The 19,412-nt window shown below is 47.4% G+C and overlaps 1 protein-coding gene across 3 annotated transcripts in view; it reads left to right on the plus strand.

The window, feature by feature from the left end:
* MICU1 (mitochondrial calcium uptake 1) overlaps positions 1-18,539 on the plus strand; it is an 84,816-nt gene extending 66,277 nt beyond the window's left edge. For all 3 annotated transcript variants that reach the window (XM_082286078.1, XM_082286079.1, XM_082286080.1), the window contains 4 exons: positions 6,603-6,740; positions 10,806-10,914; positions 16,291-16,380; positions 17,755-18,539. In XM_082286078.1, the coding sequence (XP_082142204.1) occupies positions 6,603-6,740; positions 10,806-10,914; positions 16,291-16,380; positions 17,755-17,918 (501 nt within the window). In that variant the 3' untranslated portion in view covers positions 17,919-18,539. The remainder of the gene's footprint in view (positions 1-6,602; positions 6,741-10,805; positions 10,915-16,290; positions 16,381-17,754) is intronic.
* The last annotated feature ends 873 nt before the right edge of the window (positions 18,540-19,412 follow it).

The raw sequence follows: 19,412 nt of genomic DNA on the forward strand, positions 1-19,412 counted from the left end.
GAATTCAGGGCTGTTCTGCACCTCCACACATCGCTGGCTGTGCTTTGGCCCTGGCTTTGCTTCTGCTGATGCAGGAAGGACTTGGGAGCAGGACCCTTTTCCCTGCTAGGCTGAATTAAACTCCTGCAAACTTACTCTTCTTGGGAAATCGAGCACCAAGGTCAAGCAGAACAGCAGAAACTCTTAACAGGCAGTGAGGGAGTTGTATTTCTTAATAAAACTGTGTACAGCAGTTCCATGGAGACTTGAATATTGGTATTTTTCAGAGTAATGGCTTCACTCGGGTAATTGCAGCTCCACTGTCCTGTGTGTTTTCCTGCAGGAGGGCTGGGAGTTTGTTCTGCTTCTGAACTTTTCTCTTATTCAGGGAGCATGTGGGATGGAAGAACTGCTCTGTTCCTTGGTACCAGGAGCATTGTCAAGGGCAGGAATGGCAGTAACAGAGCCAGCTCTGGAGAGCAGACATGAGAGGAGGCTGCTCAACTCTTCCCCCTCTCTGTCCCTTTAATTTATCAGACACATCCTTTTTCCTTAGCATTACTGATTCCTTTTCTTTAGGTTTCCTTCCTGTTGTTCCCTCACTGCTCAGAATTTCAAAACACAGATCTCTTCAGAGCCTGCAGGAAGATATTTTCATTCATGGGGCTGAAGTTCAGGTGCAGCCATCTTTACATAACCTTTCTTTAATTGCTCGTTAAAGCAGAACAAGTGGCTGGTGATGGGAATGAGTTTTTCCCCCTTGCAGGCAGCAGTGGCTTGCCAAGGTCAGTGAAATCTCCAAAGCTTCTCTCCAACATCAGGTCTGCTGGGATTGCACTGCTGCTGACAGATGGACGTTTTTAACCTGGCTGCTACATATTCACTTAGGCAGAGGGGGGAAAGTGCCAACAGGGAAAGCGTTTGGAAGATTGGATTTTCCCCATGTGAAAATAGCTCCCATTTCTTTGATTTCTTTATTATTTTTTAAGATCAAGAGAAGCGATGGTCCAGGCTGGGTTTGGCATTTCCTCCTTCCCATTTTCATTCCCCCTGCTGTTGGCAGCTCTGATCATCTTTAGAGCTGTGTCTTTGAGTGGGTTTTACCAAATAATGCAGTAATTACACCCGGGGGCTCTTTGTAGGCTGTGTCCAGAGCAGGCTGAGCTTCATCTTGCAAAACCCAGTGCTTTAGATCCATGTCCACAGAAGAGACCTTTCAGCATAAATATCCCCCCCCAAAAAATCAGTGTTTTAAATCTTCAATCTTCCCAAACAAAAACCCTTCAGAAACTTTTGCCTTTCTTTTTTTTTGGCAGTAATTTGGTGCCTGTGCAAACACTTCAGCTTACTCACAAATACATTAAATTTTTTTGGACAGACGAGGTTGCTGAGATTTAGGGAAATATATAGTGTTTTCCCCTTTCTTTTTCTTCCTGTTATAGTTGTATATGCAACTTGACAAGAGATCCTGGCAGCCTCCTTCTCCAGAACAGTAAACAGAGCCAGTGCTGCAGTAGTTTGCAGATAAATAATGTATTACAGCCTGTCAAATAAAGCTTTGAGCAAATACCACTTTAAAGGGTCATCATTACCCTACAAATCATTATTTCCCAGACCCTTTTGGTTCCTTATTATGCACAGAGCAGCTCTGGGAACAGGTCACCTTTTTCAACTACCCCTAAACCCGACAGAATTAGTATTAGCAATATTTCTCCTATGGATGTTTTTTTTAACCAGCAGAAAGAAGCTCATAAATCATCCCTCAACACTTCTCTCTCCATCCAAAAGTCCTTGAAGATGTACTTCTCTTTGCTATCTCAATTAGGAACGTGGCACACATACATTTATTTATTTAAGATCCCTGCTTTGAGATTGTAGGGAATATATCAACTGTTTGATTGGTTTTTAGGGGAAACCTTCCTAAAAATTTAAGAGCCTGCTAAAATACAGCTGGATATTTAGCTAATATGAGTGTTTGAAGAGGATAGGAAGTATATCCTTTTGGCATTGCTTTAGGAAAAGTCTGAGCTGTGTTTTCAGCGTGCTGGGTCGTGTTACAACTGGGTGTTTCTTGCACCAATGGGATTTGGTGGATCCCAAATGCTGTTTGTGCCTGTGCCAAGTGGAAGGGCCTGCAGGTTATTTTAGCCATCTTCTCCAGCAAACAAAGCAAGAGACACAAGCCCCAGTGTGTGTCCAGCCCAAAAATGCCAGGTTGGGAAGGAGGGGCACAATCTATCCCGCTTTTCCATGGGAGGTTTTTACATCCACTCGTGGTTGTCTGGTGATGCTGAGCCCTCTCTGAGGGCTTTGGTGTCCCCTCCCCAGTTGCAGAGCAGGGGTTGCTCTCTTGGGCCCAGTTCGGTCTGGTGGCAGCAATCACAAAACACTGCTCCCCCTTTTTTGAACAGCTTTTTAAAGTCCCATTCTCTCCTTGGAGAGGATTTCAGCATTGGAGTTCTCGGTAGAGTTTTCCCCTGTTAATACTATTGGTTATGACAAATTTATTGAGGAGGAAGGAGAGTCAGCTGGGAAGAGAAACCTTCCCCTGAGACGTGTGTGGTACCCAACCTTGGCCTTTTCCTGAGGCCGTCGGAGCTGCTTCATTTCCCACCAGTGAGCCTTGCTGGCAGAAGGAGAGGTGAGAGGAAACCAGTGTCTGCATTTAGGAAACTCCAGCAGGTTCTTTTTTTCCCACCAGGATGTGTCTTGTGGTGGTGTCTCTGAATTGGTTTGGGCTGGATGCTCCTCAGAGCCTGGGATTTGATTTCCTGCAGAGCAAGGCGGATTGAGTTAGTGGAGGAAAACAACAATGAAGCAAGGAAGAAAAGATATTATGGGTCTGTTGTTTTATGATGGATCCTTGTATTGCCTTTCCATAAAGTTGTGCAATTAAGGAGATGTGGAAGCAGGGGAAATTGCTTATTTGTCCTCTGCTCTCCTCATGTGAGGAAGCTTTTCTCTCAGAAGGACGGAGAGTGGGGTTATTTGAACAAAACTGGGCATTTCATCTTATAGAGGAGCAGGAATATGCTCATCCTGTCAGGTTTGGGGGGAGTTTGGGACTATTTAACACGTGTTTAAGGTTATGGGTAATCTTTTAAATAGCAAAGAATCAGGGAGTACCCTGCTGTGCATCTGGACTGGCTGCTGGGACTGGGCTAGCAAAGCTGGTGAAGTGAAGGGCTGCGCCCCATTTCTCCTGCCTTCTTCCCTTCCTGTAGGATTCCAGAATGGCCTGGGTTGGAAGGGATCTTAAAGCTCATCTCATTCCACCCCTACCATGGGCAGGGACACCTCCCACTGTCCCAGGCTGCTCCAAGCCCCAATGTCCAGCCTGGCCTTGGACACTGCCAGGGATCCAGGGGCAGCCCCAGCTGCTCTGGGCACCCTGTGCCAGGGCCTGCCCACCCTCCCAGGGAACAATTCCTGCCCAATATCCCGTCTAAACCTCCCTTCTTTCAGTTTGAAGCCATTCCTCCCTGTCCTGTCACTACAGTTCCCGGTGAACTGTTCCATAAACGCCTTGGATTTCCTTTCACGTCACGTTGGCTTTGAATGAATTTCAAAACACGGCCTTTTGTATTTCAAGCGAATTTCTTCGGCACCTCGGGTGTCCTGGCCGGCAGGAGAGCGCTGGCCAGCACTACATCCCATTCTGCTTGCCTTGCGCGGATGCGGGATCCTGCTGGCACCCAGCGGCTGCGAGTGGAAGCGGCTCCGGCGGTGCTGGCCGCGCTGTCCGACTGCGTGGGCAGATTTTGGAGCTGCAGTTCGGGACGGGCCAGCACCCCCGTCCTCTCTGTTTGTCCTGGTGGGATGCTGGGAGCAGGAGCTGCTCCGTCCCCCTCTGGGCGGTCGCAGCGATGCCGGATCAGGGAGTGCTTTGGCCCTGCTTTTCCTTCTCTAAGATCCATGAAAGGGAAAGAGGCTGTCAGAGGACTCGTTTGCCTCTGATGAGTCCGTGTGCTGTGCCCTGCGTCCCCTCCTTGTAGGGTTTGGGGTTGTTTTCCCCCCCGAGTGACCAGAAAAACAACCTGTGCAGTGTCATCCTGCGCACAGAGGCAAATAATCGTGATTACCTGGCAATGGCACTATTTCCCCTGCCTTTTCAAATACCCAGAGGATTTTAACACTGTTTGTAGGCTGTGTATTGAATACTGAAAGAAAAATTCCTGTGGGCTTTGCACCCTCCTTCATTTCCAAGTGGTGAGTTGTGTTTGGCTAGAAGACATTCCAGAGGGTAGAGGAGCATGGATGTATCTCTGCTCCAAAAAGGGAGGAGGGAAAGGGGGGTGTCAGGGGTAGCTGGGGGTTTTCTTTCATCAGAAATCAATGGGTTTCCACTCACAAATCCTTTGAAGCCGAGTTTCTTCATGGATAAACACAATCTCTGGCATACCAGGAAAAAAAAAAAAAGTAGAATTCCCTGCCTGAAATTTGTCTACATCATCTTTGAATGACATGCCCTGCTTATCCCTTCTGTAATTAATTTAAATGCATCTGACAGTAGCTAGGAGGCAAGATTTGAACTTTCTTTATCCCTCACTGTGATGTTGTTGCTTCTTCTCAGTTCAGTGGTGCTTATATTGGAATTTGGGAACTGGATGCGGACCAGCTCTCACTTCCCAGCCCCTTTCTGGGCTGACCTTTGCAATGAGCACCACTGTATGTGACAGTGGGCGTCTGACTGTTCTGATTTAATGTTAGAGATGTTAATTTTAAAGGGAGATAAATAATAAGCAGCACAAATTCCATCATTTCCAGGCTTTTGTTTTGTTTTGTTTTTTTCTTGCACATAGTTGTGTGGTGTATCAGTAGAAAAATGAAGATGAAAAGCTTTTTAATTTTTCCTTTCTGGTCTTTTTTGCATCTGGTAGTGCAAAACTGGCCACAATCTGAAGGTTTAGTTCCAAAAGTACTGCAAGGAGTTGGTTCTTTATTTCCCCATCTGCAGGGAGCTGTGCTTGCTTGTGTTACCCCGTGGAGCTGCCCAGTGCCTGATCCTTAAGGCAGGGCAGGGGGAGAGGGGGTTGATGGGCCTTTAGACACCAACTTGAGATTTTCTGAGCATAGTCACCACTTAGGAGGTTGATTTGAAATATTTGGACCTGTTTCCTAGCCTTTAATTAAAGATGCTACCTAAAGCTCTGCTAAAACTGGAGGTATTTTAAGGCTGTTGGTAGAAAACTGCTGGTTTGTGTCTTTGGGGATGAAATTAGAAATATTACAGCAGAAGAAAGCATCAGTGCTGCTTTTGAAGCAGCACCAATGGCAAATTTTTGTGTCCCAGGGGCATTGTAAAACTTCTTTGCATTCTTCAGGCGTGGCAGAAACTACTACTTTTGCTTTTTAATGAAGAACATTTCCTCCAAATGAGTTTTCCCTCTCCTTTCCCCAGCACAGGAGGATGGGAGAGGCCCACATTTTGCATCATGAGTGATCCCCAAAGCCTGTATCAGATGACAGTAGAAACCACCATCTTTTCCCCAAAACTCTGGGCACCACTCAAGTGAAAGCACAAGGGGGCTGAGGAGCAGAATTTCTCCATTTGGGATCTCCCTCCTGCCAGAGTTGCCCATACAAATCCCTCCAGCCTTGGTGCTTCACTTATCAGGATTTCCTTGGTGTCCCACTGGGAAAAGCAGCCAAAATCTGGTTGATATGCTAATAATTAAAAATTCATTAGCACTGAAGAGCGGCTGAGGCAGGAATGGCAAACTCAGCAGGCAGCAGAATGTCAATCACTGGTACCAAGTGTTTCCCATGAGTATAAAAATTAATTTTGTTGTTAAATGTCATCGTCTGGCTTGTGATCAGCTGGAGTGTTGGTCTTGTGTTTCCTGGTAAGTGTGAAGTGATATAATCTATCCCAACTAAGGGATCCCAAGTGCTGAGATCTGTGAAATTGGGTGAAGTCTAATGTTGATGTTTGTAGATTCACAGAGGTGGGGAAAAAGGAAAGGATGTAATCCCCATTATTCAATGGGCAGAGACCTGGTGCTCCAACCCAGCACCTTCCCAAGCTGGGGAATAGCTCTTCCCTCCTTCCCTGCAGTGAAAGTTAGGAGATAAACTACTGCAGGAGAGATGCTTTAGTGGAGAAAACCTTTCTCTGCCCAAGGGCTTTTTGGAAGCTCTGCAGGGGCCTCACAGCAGCTTTTGTAAGAGTCAGGGACTGGAAGGGTCTGAGGATGAGGAGAACTTGGGGAAGGTGAAGTCTGGAGGCATCCATGAACCTTCCCTTGCTGGGACACTGGTACTTGGTCTTGGAGCAGAGAAGAGTAAAATTAGAAGACTTTTGCAGGACTTCTCCTTGGTTTATTAACCACTGTCCCTGTTTAGAGCAACTATGGAACCCCTCATTAGCTCAGTCCTGTGGGATGAAACTGAGAGGACAAGATACAAAGGCTTCTCCCAAGAGCTGTCCAAGGAATTGCATGTAGGGACAATGTTGAGAGACAATCCTGGGGAAAGCAGATATTGGAGCACATCAGGATTTCTCCTTCACCAGTGTTTCCTGCAGTGTTAATTTTTTATGGTGCCTTTTTTATGCTTCATGCCTTGGCTGGAGCTTTCTGCTGCTCCTTGTTTTCATCTCCCTGTTTTCCTTTCCCTTCCAGTTCGAGCGGCACGACCCGGTGGAGGGGCGGATCACGGAGCGGCAGTTCGGGAGCATGCTGCTGGCATACAGCGGGGTGCAGTCCAAGAAGCTCACTGTCATGCTGAAACAGCTCAAGAAGCACTTCCAGGATGGAGAGGTCAGTGGCGTTCATGGAAAATTTGGGGAAATTTCTCAGCCAGCCCAGGCTGGGCTGAGAAATGAGTTAAGTAATTCCTGTCTTCTTCAGAAAAGCATCCACTGCGTGTTAAGCCCTGGTGGAGAGAGGGAAGAGCTGGGAATGCAGTGGTCAGTGGCCAGTTCAGGCTGTAGGTTTGTTCCTTAAGAAAATAGATGCTGTAATTTTAAAAATTCAATTTGCTGAATGGCACCCTGGGTCTGGAGCCAGAACAAACACTGAAGCCGTGCTCCCAGTTCCTGGCTCGACCTTGGATTCATTAGCTGCAGACCAGGCAGTTTATTATTTAGTTATTAACTTCTCGGAAAAATTACTCACCATTTAGGAGTAAGTTTGCACACCCTGCACTCATTAATTCAGTGAGAGACTTTGGAATAAGATATCCATAACACAAGATGTGCTTTATCAGGTAAGGTAAGTATGGGCTGAGACATTATTGAGCATTAGAATTTTACATCTGCTCCTATAATGGATGTTCTTTTATTAAGCTGGAATGTGCTTTTATTAACTAGGATATAAACAAGCAATTCATCAAAGTGAGAATGGATGGAAAGGCTTTGGCTGGCTGTTTTAGAGCCACTTTCTTCTGACATCAGAACTGGAGTTTATTTCTTAACTGGTTTAGATGCCAAGTGTGTTATAAAACAAAAGTTTTTACCAGAGTCTGCTCCTTTTTTTGTTCCTAATGGGATTCCTACATTAACAGGAATAATTTGATTTCTCCAGGAAAAAGTGCTTAAATGCAATGTGTGTCTAATACAAAATATCAGCTCTGTTGTTAAAGCTTGCAAATTGTTGATTCTTTTCCTGTGATTTTTGGGGTGTATATATGTATGTATGTATGTGTGTATAGATACTACTGAACAGTAGCTGGATATATGAGAAAAGAGGCAGAGGGATTTATTTTGGAAGGTTTCCTACAGCAGATGTTTTCTTCCTTTCATGTGTAAGCCAAGACCCTGACATCTGTGCCAGAGGAAGAACTTCTTGTTCTTACCTTATTCCTCATCCCCAAATCAGCCAGACTGTCTTTCTATTTACGGCCAGCCAGAATCGGAGCAAGTCTTTATCTTCCTTTATTCCAAGGCCTTTCAAGGAGAGAAAATGGGCAATAGGACAAAAAAAATTATATTTGCAAGGAATAGAATTGGTGGAAAATTCATGATTCCTTACACTGCTGAGGATGAAATGCCCAGAAACTGTCTCAAACTCACCCAGTAAGGCTTTCCCTTGGAAGTGCAGTTCCCTTGTGAGAGCTTTGTTATGGAATGTGCCAAACCTTGTCTTCCTTGTCTGATGCAATTACCTTGGCTGCACAAGGCAACCCTGTCCGCCTCCAAAACGATAAAACTCTGGGTTTAATCTAATCTTTAGCTGTTTTCCAGTGCTGTTATTCTGCATTCCTGCTTTTGGGAGTGGTAAGTTTTCTTGTATTAATTGCTAATCTGCTTTCATTATTTTTATTTTTCTTGAGGAAAAATCCCATCCTCCCCTGGGTAGGTGAACTTAGCCTATTCAGCAGAGCTGCCACACTCTGCTTTGTTTAACGTTGCTTATGATTGTCCTCCTCAAGTTGTACTTACACAGCTGCTTTTCTCCTAGTAAAAAGGACCCGAGTCATCAGTAATATTCACAAGCAAGGTATCACTTGGTTTATGCCCCCCTAACTGCTAGGAAAGCCAAGTTGTCTCTTCAGAAACTCGTGGTTCATGTAATCTTCTACACATGCTTTGGGAGCTGGCTGGGATATTTTTCTGCGGAGATGGCAGGGGGTGGCAGTGAGGTGAAACACCTGGCTTCCCAGGTGAAAAGCCCTAATTTTTGCAGGAGGTGTTTGAGCTGTTGTGTTACAAACAGGTTAAGTGCTTCTGGAGTCTCCCTGCTTATGTTTTGTGAGGATTACTTGGGTGATGAAGGGATTCGGCTTATGAATCAACAGCTGGAGCTACAAATGCCTTGAAAGACGTGATCATTCATCTGTTGATTTGTCTGAGGCTGTCCCAGTCTCTGATTTTTATTTTATTTTTATTTTATTCTGTGGAATAGAGTTAATGCTGATGCCAGTCTCACCTATAGGATTCCTCAAAAAAATACTAAATTTCATAATACTGATGGTATTCTTGCTATAGACGTTCAGTGGTTTTGTTCACATGAAAGCCAAGATTTGTAGGATACACGTGTGTCACTGGTTTTGCTTTTCCAGCTGATGAAAGGACCACAAAGGCCAGGTTGGACGGGGCTTGGAGCACCCTGGGATAGTGGAAGGTGTCCCTGCCCATGGCAGGGGGTGGAATGAGATGGGCTTTGAGGTCCCTTCCCACCCAAACCATGCTAGGATTCCAAACAAGGGTCCATTTTGCACAGACAGCAGTGCTGCTTCCCTTGGCGTCTGCCATTTTGTGAATTCCAGGAAAATACGAGGCTTATGGCTCTTTGTTCAGAACACTACAAACCTCAGATGTCCCAAACAGAGCAGGCAGATCACAGCACAGCGTCTTCTGCTGGCCTGGAAGTGGCCACACACCTCGTGGTTCCTCCCGGCTTTCTGCACTTTCAGTGCCCTGCTCCCAGGCAGGGAGGCATTGTGATAATTGCAAAGATATTTTCTCTGGTAGAACCATTGTACAAAACAGAGGGATCTTTGCAGTGCTTCCTGCAGAAGTACCTGATTTAGTGGATTATTTTTTTCCTAGGACAGTATTTAATTTAATTGTCCTGCGCATCCTAGCGTTCCTCTCGGGAAGAGGAGCAGGCAAACATCTGAGGAAAGCTCCCTGCAGAGACACCAGGGATTTCTCTCTTCAGTCAGCTCTGTTGTCCACATGTGCTCTCCCATTTTGCCATCTCATCCTTTTTGGCCCAGATCCACGAATCCAGGGCTGGCAAAGCTGCTGTTGCATGTGTCAGTGCACACGTAGATCATCGGTGCAGTGCCACATACTCACAGCAAAGATAGGAACAAGCTGCAAATGTCTGTGTGGAAAGGCCTTAAAAATGTTCTTTATCTTTCAAAAGATTGGTGGCTTCTTCCCTGATTAGAGGTTGTTCAAGCAGAGTTACAGCAGATTGTGTAAATTTATATTTGACAGTACCTGCTGAACACATCCAGATCGTGGAACTGTGCCGTGTTCTGCAGTTAGGAATTTTAGTATCTTGCTCTATCAATCTGTTGTGCCAGGCAGGATAGGAGGAGCCTGAACCTGAACTGCTCTTGACAAGCTGATTTCTCCCTCCCAGAGAGGGAGTCTGAGTGGTTATTACTGTGGTGATGATTCACCTCCTCCCTCGGCTCCATGCCGTGGCTGTGCTGGAGGAGCTGGAGGCTCCAGCTCTTGTCCCAGCACTGCTGTGGTTGTGCTGGAGCTGAACAGGTTGATAAGATCAGGTGTCGTGTATCCAGGTGGGGTTCCCAGAGCTGTGCTCATCAGCACTTCCTCTCCTGGGGATCTCAGGATGTTTTCCATGACTATCCCAGAGCGTGGCTGTCGGCACTCACCGAGTACACGCTCACCTGGCCCAGGTAAGTGGAGCAGACAGGGATCCTGCCTCCAGCAGAAAAGCAAACTGGGACACCTCTGTGCTTTGCAGTGTCACCTTCTGTCACACTGGGTAAGAAGACATGGACGCCCCCAGGGATCCCTGAGTCTCTTGGGAGAGACCTTGCAGTGCACAGACTGTTTCATATTGTCATTGCAAGTGTGCAGGCTTCAAAAAACATTATAAGTTCACCTGTTTGCAGTGGTCTCCTGCACCCCAACTACAGGCTGGTGGTGTCCCCCCTCACCTGGGAAATGGTTTTCAGTCCCCTCCCATTGCAGGACTGGTGGGGGCCAGGAGTGAAGCAGGAGGGGAACAAAAGTACAGGTCACAACTCACATCCTCAAGTGCCAAGGCTGAGTTTTTGGAGTGTGCAGATGAATTCCCTTCTGGCTACAACTTTGGGCCAATGAGTCACTTTGTCATTTCCAGGCACTGTCCCTGATCTCCGTTTCCCATCACCACATGAGTGTCTTTTCTCTGTCCTAGGGGCTCACATTTGAGGAAGTGGAGAACTTCTTCACTTTTCTGAAGAACATAAATGACGTGGACACGGCTTTGAGCTTCTACCACATGGCTGGAGCTTCTCTTGATAAAGGTATTAAAACCTGTGGGATGTTCAGGTGCTGAAAACCTGAGGGAGCACAACTCATGCCGTGTCTTTGGAGTTGGGAAGATGTCAAACAAGCCCAGGCTGATAGGTTAAAAGTGTACCCAAACTGCAGTTCCTCCCTGTAATGAGGTGCTTAGCTCGGTACATCCACGCATAAAGAGGGATTTCAGGTTTTATACTTCCACAGTTTGAGGTACAGGCAGAAAAAAGGCTGAATGTAGCCTGAATGGATGAGGAAGCAGTGATTGCATGGCGGTACCTTCAGCAGGCCCATTCTGCTGCGTGCAGAGGCAAGGTGACCTGATAAGTGTGCCACATGCTCTGGCTCCAGGTCCCAGGGACACCAGTGTTTCTTCTTCATCCCCATCTTCTGAAGTGACCTTCTTTTCTCCTTGTATAAAAGATTTCCAAAATGAGCATAAAAAAATTCTTGCAGACTTACCTTCTGTGAAGGTCTCTGGTCCATGTGGCAGAGGCACACCAGCAGTGGGGCTGGTGGTAGGAACTGCTCAACCCTTGTTTTGTTTCAGCTTTGCTCAAAAATCAGAGACTTTGCCTAGAAATAAGGGCTGGATGCTGCATTTCTGATTGGAAGTCCAAGCAGGGGCAAACACCTTTGGAGCTCCTGGGAGTGCTGGTGGATGGAAAGAGGGGGAGCACTGGAACACCACTGGGATCCCAGACTGAGCATTAAAGTCTGTCCAGAGACTCTGTTTCAGATAACCCACAGTCCAGAGGAGTGGGCTGAATAAACCTCAGAGCTGGTGTTTCCTGGGGACCTTGGTAATAATGTGGTTTATTGATCCCACCAATCCATACTCTGCTCCTCCTCATCATGTTTCCTTCTCTGAGCTGGTCTGTCTCAGGTATGTTCTTAGATCTGACATGCTGTTGTAAAAGAAAAAAAGGGCAAAAAACCCCCCAAATGTATTTCAAACCAAAGTCCTGCTCTGCTGCCAGGATCCATCACAAGTGTGTGCTTTGCTCTTCTAGATTTTTTTAAGATAGATTTTTTTTTTTGGTTAACAGACTGAGAGTATAAAAAAGAGATGGCAAACTCATTAAAAGATTTTTAGGCTTAGTGGAAATTCTTGTCTACTACAAAGTTAAAGCTGATTTATTTAGGCAGCTGCAGAATTAAACAATGTGGAAATCAGCTATTCCAGCTGCTGCTGTTGTGGGAATATTAAGGCATAGGTTTTGGGGCAGTGGAATTGCAGAGGGAAACAAACGTGTCACATCTCTTCTTGTGTGTGTTAGCAGCCCTTCTCATCTTAAATTTTTTTGGGGGTAAATCATCTGTACTCTCTGGTTTAGATCATCACTACCATAAGACTTAAAAGAACCTGATAGGATTTTCTTTCATTTAAAAGTAAAATACCAAGTCTGGGTGTGCTGCTGCTGCTCTGAGCAGCATCCCAGAGGAGATAATAGCCCAGCAAATCCAATTTACTCAGTGCCTACAGGAAATTAGCATTGTCCTGTCATGGAATATGCATTTTTGCTGAATTTAGGTCTGTATGCAGTTGGTAAATCAGTGTGATTGCTGTTTAATTAAGTGCCATTAATGAGCTCGTGCAGACACTGAACTGGAAGTGTTTGGCTGGGGTAAGGGAACCTTTCTTGGGCAGGAACCAGATTTAAATCAAATAAACCATAAATGGGGTGTGCCCTCCCAAAAGTCAAGCTTTCACAAGGTTGCTTGTTACAAACTAACAAATGTAAAAATTACTCCTGGGATGGGGACTAGGAAGAGGTTAGTTTGTGTAATAATTTGCTGCTAACAATGCAGCAAACATTATTATGATTTTAGAAGGGCTGTTTAAAATTTCAGAGGGGAAAAAATGGCTGGTACCAAACAGCCAGAGCTTGACAGCCTGTTTTCTGTGCTGAGCTAAAGTCGGTTCTTCTTCTAAAAAGGATCATAAACCTGTATTTTAATGACCCATTTAAAAACACCCAGATTATTTGTTAGCCCATCTTTCATTTTCCCAGCAACATAATAGCTGTCATTCTCCTAAATCACAAGCATTCCTTAGAAGACTTCCCCAGCCTGGGCTCACAGCTGGAAGCAGGACAGGAACTGAATTTGGTGCTTATTCCCCTTTCAGGAGGGTGTGAATTGCACTTTTCCTGGCACTGTGGGCAGCCAGGCTTTCCAAGCAGCCCTTCTCCTGGCGGAGAGCCACAGGATAACTCCTCTGGGGCTCAGGGCAAGGCATGGATGGGCCAAAGCACGGGGAGACAGCTGAGCCTGCTGCTGATCCGTGCTTGGAGCAGGGCTGGAGCCCTGGAGAGGTTCAATAAATCATTTTGTTTGAATTATGCTGCTTGAAACGACTGCAGAGTTGACAGGGAATCGGGAAGGAGGCAGAGGTGAGCTTGGAATGCAGTCAGGGAATTGCTGCTTGCTTTGCTCTGCCTTGGAGATGGACGGAAGAAGTCATTCCTCCTGGAAGCACAGCTGGGATTGCTCCTCTGGAATACTGGCAGTGCTGGTGGTTGGGAGGGGAAGACTTGTGAGGGGTCTCTGGAGACCCCCATATCCAACAGGATCCCCTACAGCCACTTGCCCTGGGCCACCTGCAGTCAGGTTTGGGATCTCTCCAAGGAATTTCCTTCCTTTACATATTTAGGGCTGCGGATATTTGCACAAACACGGGGTTGGCTCTGCCTTTGGTCTGGGAGCTCTGCTTTTTTCTCCCTGATCTCCATGACTTTCTGTCATGTGCCCTTTGATGTCAAAACAGCTTCTGCTCAGCTGCAGCCTCACGGTTTGAGGAGACAAAGGAAAATGTGCTGTGCCCACAGGATTGCATAAGGCTTATCCATCTCTTTCCTGCACGGGTGTTCCAGCACGCACTCATGCAAATGATTTGTAAAAAGTTAAACAGATTTTGGTAGCTCTGCTGTCAGTGATAGCATCCAACATTTCACACTGGGAGCCCTGAAATGAAACCTGGGCATCAACGTGAGACTGATTTCTGGGAGCCCAAGACACATGTGTCCTGCCTTTCCATCCTGGAATGGCCCAGGGCAGGGAGCTCTGCTCCCATCACTCCGAGTGCCAGTTTGGAAAACAAAGGCAGCAGCCCAGCTGTCCATTGTTTTGGCCAAATGTGTGATTAATCTCAAACTGGAGGAAAAAGTGAAGTTTGCCATCTGGCGAGGCTCTGGCCTGGAGCGAAGCTCCGTTTGCAGGCACTCAGTGAGGCATTGCTCAGGGTGCAGTTCTGGGAATCAGAGTGGAAAAAAAGGATAACTGTGTCAGACACTAAACTTGCATAAAATAACTCAGATGGCTCATTAAAGGAACCAGTGGGAGATACCAATGCATGAAATTTTAGAAACTTTTTAAGACAGAAATGTGGAACTCATTTTTGATGGTATGAAATCCAGGAAAATTTCTGTCCCAGAACCCCAAACCTGGACAGGCTTTGTTTGAAGAGATGTTCCCCAGACAGCACCTATTTCATTGTGTGAAATGGTAAAGAAATTACTCCAGCAGGTTTACTTCAATTTTATTTGATTCCCCGAGCTACCTTGTAGTCTGGAGTGTGTGCTTGGAAATGGAAAGTGGAGACGCTTTCCCCCTTGCCTATGATTCCTTAAAAACCAGCACAGCTCTAACAGAGCACAGCACAGTCATGCAGCCCCTGTGAAGTCACTTTGGCATCGAGAAAGAATGATGGGATGGAGCTGACACTTGCCCAGTTGGATTAATAGGAGAGGAAGCAGGAACTGGTGGCTGTGAGTACAAGTCCCAGCTGGGAAAACTGTGGCCGTGAAAAATAAATAGGAGAGGAGGGATCAGGAGAATCCCTGCAGAGATGGAAGGAGGGGGTGAAATCTCAGCACAAAACCATGACTTACAATTAAAGGGCTTAGGACGAGGAGCAATGGTTTTAAACTGAAAGGGGAGATTTAGATTTGGTGTTAGGGAGGAATTGTTCCCTGGCAGGGTGGGCAGGCCCTGGCACAGGGTGCCCAGAGCAGCTGGGGCTGCCCCTGGATCCCTGGCAGTGTCCAAGGCCAGGTTGGACACTGGGGCTTGGAGCAGCCTGGGACAGTGGGAGGCGTCCCTGCCCATGGCTGGTGTGGCACTGGATGGGCTTTTGAGGTCCCTTCCCACCCAAACCATTCTGGAATTCTGTGATCTAGGAAATCATTCTAACTTTTTTTCTTTACATGGAAGGCTACAGCAATAGGGTACCTAGGGCACCAGGAGGGGAGGATGGCATGGAGGTGAGGCACCTTGAGAGAAGTTGTACATTTACAACAAATTAAATGCAATTTGGTGTTGCTGTCTGAGGAAATACAGAGTAATGACTGCTGACTGGAGCTACATCACTCATGGAGGAAAGGAATTTCACTCAAGAAGAATAATTACGTGGGAAAAGCAGGGTCCTACTTGAGATTATATATGTTTCACATATAGATAATGTGTAATTTCAATTTTCTCCTGCATTATTTAGTAAAAGGAGTGGTTTTGTGGGGAAAATGACCTGATGGTGGCTGTGAATTCCTCTCGGAATACCCCAAATTTCACTCAGGGGAGCAGAAATGGGGTGGAAGGTACCAATAATGTAAACAATCATAAAAAAAAAAATCCAATTAGAAATATTCTATGCAGTTTGTAATTAATGCAGTTACGGTCTATATTGGATGATTATTTTTTCCTTTCTGACACACTTAACTCTCCAAAATTCCTGAAGGACCGGGGGTGCAGAAACGCATAAGGATGCTGTGGAGGAAAGCAGAGGCTGTTTTTGGTCTCAGTCTGGTTTTGTGGTGCATCACTTCCCTCTTTTCCCTTACTTCACAGCTAAGCTTTGATCCCAGTTGCTGGGGATGGCATTTCCTTGGGTCAGGCTTTGTAGGGAAGCAATTTAAATACTCACACCAGCCTAGTGAGGGCTTTTTTTCCTCCCATTTGTGCAGCAAAATCAACTGCCTAACCCTTCCAGATTGACAGCTCCTGGATTGCCCTTTTTGAAAAGTGGGAATAAAGCTCCTGCTCACTTCTCTGCTGCCGATGTGGGGAGAAAAGGGAAATACTCCTTACAACTCTTTATTTTATTGCAAGGTTAACCTGGTGTGCTCCCTGTGGGAGGGTGGGTTCATTCAGCAATTACTGGTTGCATCAGGAAAAGCAGTTTTTGTAATTCCCAGCCTCCTGGGATAGTTGCTTGATAAAGTATCATCTTTGGAACGCTGTCAGAAGGAGCTGCCTCGTTGGTCGAGCTTATTCCAGGCCTCTCTGAAGACACAAAGGCCATTTTCCAGGGAGGAACAGGAGCCTCCCGCTGTGGCCAGCACATCCTGACCCCTCTGTGACCCTGTGCCCTCCCTCTGTTGCAGTGACCATGCAGCAGGTGGCCAGGACAGTGGCCAAGGTGGAGCTCTCGGACCACGTGTGCGACGTGGTGTTCGCGCTCTTCGACTGCGACGGTGAGTGAGCACCGCAACCTCAGCTGGGCCGGGAGAGTCAGTCCAGGGGAGAAGTCCAGGGGAACAGGGCTCTTTGTCCTCGGATCTGTGCTGATGCCCGCCCTTTTGGGAAGGGGATCCAATGTACCCACCTTGTGAGATGTGGATCCTGGAGCATGGATGGGAGGGTTTGGTGTGCACGCTTTGCTCCTTCCTTCCGCCCCAGAACTCCAGTTTGTTTAACAAAATGAGCTGTTGCGCTCCAGTGTTGGAAACAGCCGGTCTGGGGCTTTCTCTCCAAAGTGTCCTAGACAAATGTCAGCTTAATTTTTAACTAATTAATGTCAGCTCTGTGCCCTGCTGGGAAGCTCGTGGCTCTGCAGAGGATGCGAGTGCTCCGGGGTAGTTGTTGCCACACGGAAGCACTCCTGGCTTGGTTTAATGGGAGTTACTGGAGTCTCTGCCAGATGGCAGCGATTCCGACTTGGAACTTCTGCATTTGCCCAAAACTGCCAAGGCAAAATCAGAGTCCTGGCTGGCACCCTGCTTCTCCAGCACAGTCACCAGCATCTGGCAGCTCTGAGTGGCAGCACTGGTGCATAAGTACGAACATTAAAAAATGCATTTCATTATTTTATTCCTTGTTTGCCCTCTCGCTTTCAGCCCCACCTGCTCCTTTGCACCTTTCTAAGGTCTCCTGTTTTATTTTCCTCTGTGCTTCACTGCCACTGTTCTGATACAATCTTCAAGCCAGATGATCAGGCTGGAGATTAGGGCGTGCTGAAGTGTATCCAAATATTCCCCGTTTGCCTTCTCTCAGAGGAGAATCTCCTAAATATTTTGGTAGCAAATCTTTGGGGGGAAAGACTCTGGTTGCCAGAGGAGTCCCCCAAGGAAGAAATCAAGTAGAAAAGCAGGCACAGATCTCTTGTTTTCATTATTATTTTGTTGTTTTCATTCCATCAGTGTTTAGAGACATTAAAAACCTGCAGTACTGGAGGGAATTTTGGTCACCCCTTGATAGTTTGCTGGAATTTTGCTGCCCAGTGGCAGCATTCTCCATAACCTCATTCATCAGATCAACAAGCCTTTCCTTCTACTCCATTAAGAAAAATCTGTGCACCCATAATTTCCTAAATCACTTAAAGCAGTGTTTCCTGTGAGGACACGAACATTTGATTTGCATTTGCTTTTCTGCGTCCTGCAAGCATCCACAGGGTTGGGATTTAAACTCTGTGGCTCAGGAACCCTTGCTCAGCAGGGTATTTTGGGAGGTGAGAGCCAAATGTGGTCTTAGTCTCTGCAGGAAAGGACACTCGTGGCTGCTGCCCTTTAAAGTTATCATTTCAAGGAGGTTGCTGGTGGATCTCTGATTATTTTTCCTCCTTTTCACAGGGAACGGGGAGCTGAGCAACAAGGAGTTTGTTGCCATCATGAAGCAGCGGCTGATGAGGGGCTTGGAGAAGCCCAAGGACATGGGCTTCACCCGGCTCATGAGGGCCATGTGGAAGTGTGCCCAGGAGACAGCGTGGGACTTCACAGCTCCCAAGCAGCAGTAGGGGGGTCAGGAAGGAGCACCCCCATTCCCTGGAGCAGCCCTGACAGCCCGTGGGCACTGGGAGGTGGCACCAGGCTCGGGAGAGTCCAGGCTGTCTGGAACAGGAGGGTTTTGTAAATCCGAGTTAGAAATCCACGCCTGTTGTATTTGCTTGCTGCTGGCTCCTCAGTATTCCTCTCTCTCAGGAACAGGGAAAGGACTTTCACTGCCACCACCTCCGCAGCGTGGTGTGCCCTGCTCGAGAGCTGGGCCCAGAAGCAGCTCTCTTTAATGCTATGAAGAAAGGGCATGGGGGTTATTTTGATTCTCAGACTGCTCCTCAGAAAAGCCGTGCGATTCCTGGATTTCCTGGATCCCAGACCAGGATTTCAGCCAGCCAAAAGCTCCGTGCTGCACGGGGGCAGAGGTGCTGCCTCTGGGGAAGAGCAGCTAAAAGCAGTGGAGCAACTGGCTCTCCTGCCCTTCCTGCTGTGCACAAGCATCCTGCTGCAGGAGCTCCCTAATTAATTTCCTAAATGGAGAGCCCTCTCCATGGGGACTTGTCCCGGGAAGGAGCTGACAGGCGTTGGTTGCCGGGTGCTGTCCTCTGTAAAATACCATGTAAAGATGTTGCTCACAACAACCTGGCTCTGTCTCTGCATTGCTCCAGGTCTTCACCCAAGGCTGGGGCTGGGCCCAGATGGGGAAAAACCCCCGTGACTTTCCAGAGCTGGAAAGACAAAGGGGATAAATCACTCCTGGAATACTTTCCTTCCCCAGCACAGGAGGGACCTGGAGCTGCTGGAGCAGGTCCAGAGAAGAGCACCAAGATGATCAGAGGGGTGGAGCAGCTCTGCTATGAGAAAAGGCTGGGAGAGCTGGGATTGTTCAGCCTGGAGAGAAACTCCAGGGTGACCTAACTGTGGTCTTCCAGTGCCTGAAGGAGGTGACAAGAAACACAGAGAGGGAATATTTACAAGGGCCTTGAGTGCCAGGACAAGGGGAGATGGCTTCCCACTGCCAGAGGGTGGATGGGATATTGGGAAGGAATTCCTCCCTGGGAGGGTGGGCAGGCCCTGGCACAGGGTGCCCAGAGCAGCTGGGGCTGCCCCTGGATCCCTGGCAGTGCCCAAGGCCAGGCTGGACACTGGGGCTTGGAGCAGCCTGGGACAGTGGGAGGTGTCCCTGCCCATGGCAGGGGAGGCACTGGGTGGGTTTAAGGTCCCTGCCAGCCCAAACCATTGTAGGATTCCATGGTTCATACGGGGGTATTAATCCTGATCACTCCACCTAGAATCATCTTCCTCCCCTCCCTCGTTTCCCAGCCAGAACCCGCTCCTCTGGGGTGGTTTGGGTTCCTGTGCTGTCACACCCCACAGACCACTGTGTGAGGGCAGGTTTGGCCCTTTCTGGCTGCAGCTCTTCTTCCGTGTCTCCTGCCTGCTCCCCCCGGCAGCCTTCAGGACTCTGTCACCTGTCTCTGAATTCTCCCGTTTGGAGCGGAGGCTGTTCCTGC

Source organism: Coloeus monedula, assembly GCF_965178545.1.
Source record: "Coloeus monedula genome assembly, chromosome: 8".
NCBI classification, from domain to species: Eukaryota; Metazoa; Chordata; class Aves; order Passeriformes; family Corvidae; genus Coloeus; species Coloeus monedula.